Source organism: Sphaeroforma arctica (assembly GCF_001186125.1).
Source record: "Sphaeroforma arctica JP610 unplaced genomic scaffold supercont1.4710, whole genome shotgun sequence".
Classification (NCBI taxonomy): Eukaryota; class Ichthyosporea; order Ichthyophonida; genus Sphaeroforma; species Sphaeroforma arctica.
The window spans coordinates 1-2,313 of NW_014035848.1; the positions used below are offsets into that span (position 1 = coordinate 1).

General features: G+C 46.2%; 1 protein-coding gene across 1 annotated transcript; it reads left to right on the forward strand.

Annotated features, from left to right (window-relative positions):
* Nucleotides 1-1,140: 1,140 nt before the first annotated feature.
* SARC_14502 (hypothetical protein) lies at nt 1,141-1,362 on the forward strand (the record flags this gene model as incomplete). The annotated part of the gene is made up of 1 exon (XM_014291364.1): nt 1,141-1,362. A coding segment is annotated over one exon (222 nt), but the record flags the coding sequence as incomplete, so codon positions are not given.
* Nucleotides 1,363-2,313: the final 951 nt, after the last annotated feature.

Below are 2,313 nucleotides of genomic sequence, written 5' to 3' on the forward strand. Positions count from 1 at the left end.
ATGTATAATATAGTTATATTTGTATGTATACACACACACTCTCACACACACACACTCTCACACACACACACGCATACACACACACACACACATATATAGATATATATAGAAAGAGAGAGATATGGCGGATTGAGTCCTAACGCCCGTTATTAAATATATACACCGGATGCCTCGCTGTATCGTTATAGTCGTAATTATCTAAGTATTCAAACACAGTCCAATTATACAGTCGTTGTATAGTCGTAGCAGCCACCGCTCACAATCCGATATACGACACTGTAGTGTGTGCTCCGCTTTGGTGCACCTTATTTGCCCTCAAGTACATCCGACGTCTCCGCAACGACCATGTGTGCGCATTACCCTTTTCTGATACTATTCCATTGCACCTGGGTCGTGTGCGGGTTAACCTGTTATCAAATTCGGTGCAGAGATGCTATGCGCGCGCCGGTCTGTACAACCATTGCGCACATCTCTACTTTATAACCATTGCACGTATCTCTTCTTCGTATGTATGGTCTACAACCATTGCTCATATCTCTACTTTACAACCATTGCACATATCTCTACTTCGTATGTATGGTGAATGCATGCGCAGTCTGTCCTGTCTTCATCATACAGGCAGGCTTTGATTCCGTGGAGCGTTGTTGTGTGTATCTGCCATGCCACATATACCAAACGTATACATACTCCGTCCCGTTTTACGTTTACGACCTGCTCGGCACCTGTATGCCAGTGCAAAGAGTCCTGACATACACAGCATCATCGCCTACTATACTAACACACCCACCACCACACAGGCCTGTTTTGATCCGGTGAATCGGTGCATATACCTGCCTACTAACACACCCACCACCGCACAGGCCTGTTTTGATCCGGTGTATCGGTGCATATACCTGCCTACTAACACACCCACCACCACACATACCTGTTTTGATCCGGTGAATCGGTGCATATACACAGCATCATCGCCTAGTATACTAACACACCCACTACCGTACAGGCCTGTTTTGATCCGGTGTATCGGTGCATATACCTGCCTACTAACACACCCACCACCACACAGGCCTGTTTTTATCCAGTGAATCGGTGCATATACACAGCATCATCGCCTACTATACTAACACACCCACCACCACACAGGCCTGTTTTGATCCGGTGAATCGGTGCATATACCTGCTGGGCCGTTATCTAGAGGTAGACGGTCGGGCGACGAAGAACATCCAGTCAGACTTCTATAGATACGATGTGGACTCGGGCCAATGGAATCTGTTGAGCTCAGATACGGGCGCAGACGGAGGTCCCAATCTGGTGTTCGATCATCAGCTCAATATAGACTCGCAGGAGCAAACGGTGAGTGAGTGAGTGAGTGGGTGAGGGAGTGTGGGTATGCCATTGGGAAGTGCTCTTTCTGCTCTTGATTCTACTCCGAAGGAGTAGATTTACTCTCGTCTTTGCTCTCTTTCTCCCGCGTTTTTCTACTTGGTCCTACTCCTACTCCGCATGTAGCGCCGTCGGTCGGCCTCGGGCGCATTCTGTGGTCATAGTCAATTGACGCGCCAAGGCATAAAAGGACACACATTACGATCACCACTACAACACGCAACCATCACATAGCCGTTGTATTGTATGACTACAGTCATTGCATTGTAGTACTACATTCATTGTATTGTATGACTACAGTCGTTGCATTGTATGACTACAGTCATTGTATTGTATGACTACAGTTATTGTATTGTATGATTACAGTCATTGTATTGTATGACTACAGTCATTGTATTGTATGACTACAGTCATTGTATTGTATGATTACAGTCATTGTATTGTATGACTACAGTCATTGTATTGTATGACTACAGTCATTGTATTGCATGACTACAGTCGTTGTATTGCATGACTACAGTCCTCTGACGCAGATGTGCACAAGTGGCCTAGGCGTGATTGTGGGCATGTACGCGTTGTTGGCTATACAAAGAGCACTTCTTTGCTCGCGACTGCTGCATGAGTATCAGTTTTAAACGTGTAAATCTGCAGCATACACGCTCCTAGCACGCACACACACTCACCTACAACCACCTCATATATCATCCTCATACATACACACCCACAACACCACATATCATCCTCACACATACGCACCCATGCCATACGCTCACGCACACGCCTACAACAATAACCACTCCACTCAAACCCCCGTACGATATATACAGACGATTACTCACACACACACACACACACCCATGCCATACGCTCACGCACACGCCTACAACAATAACCATACCACTCACACCCCCGTGGATATATACAGACGATTGC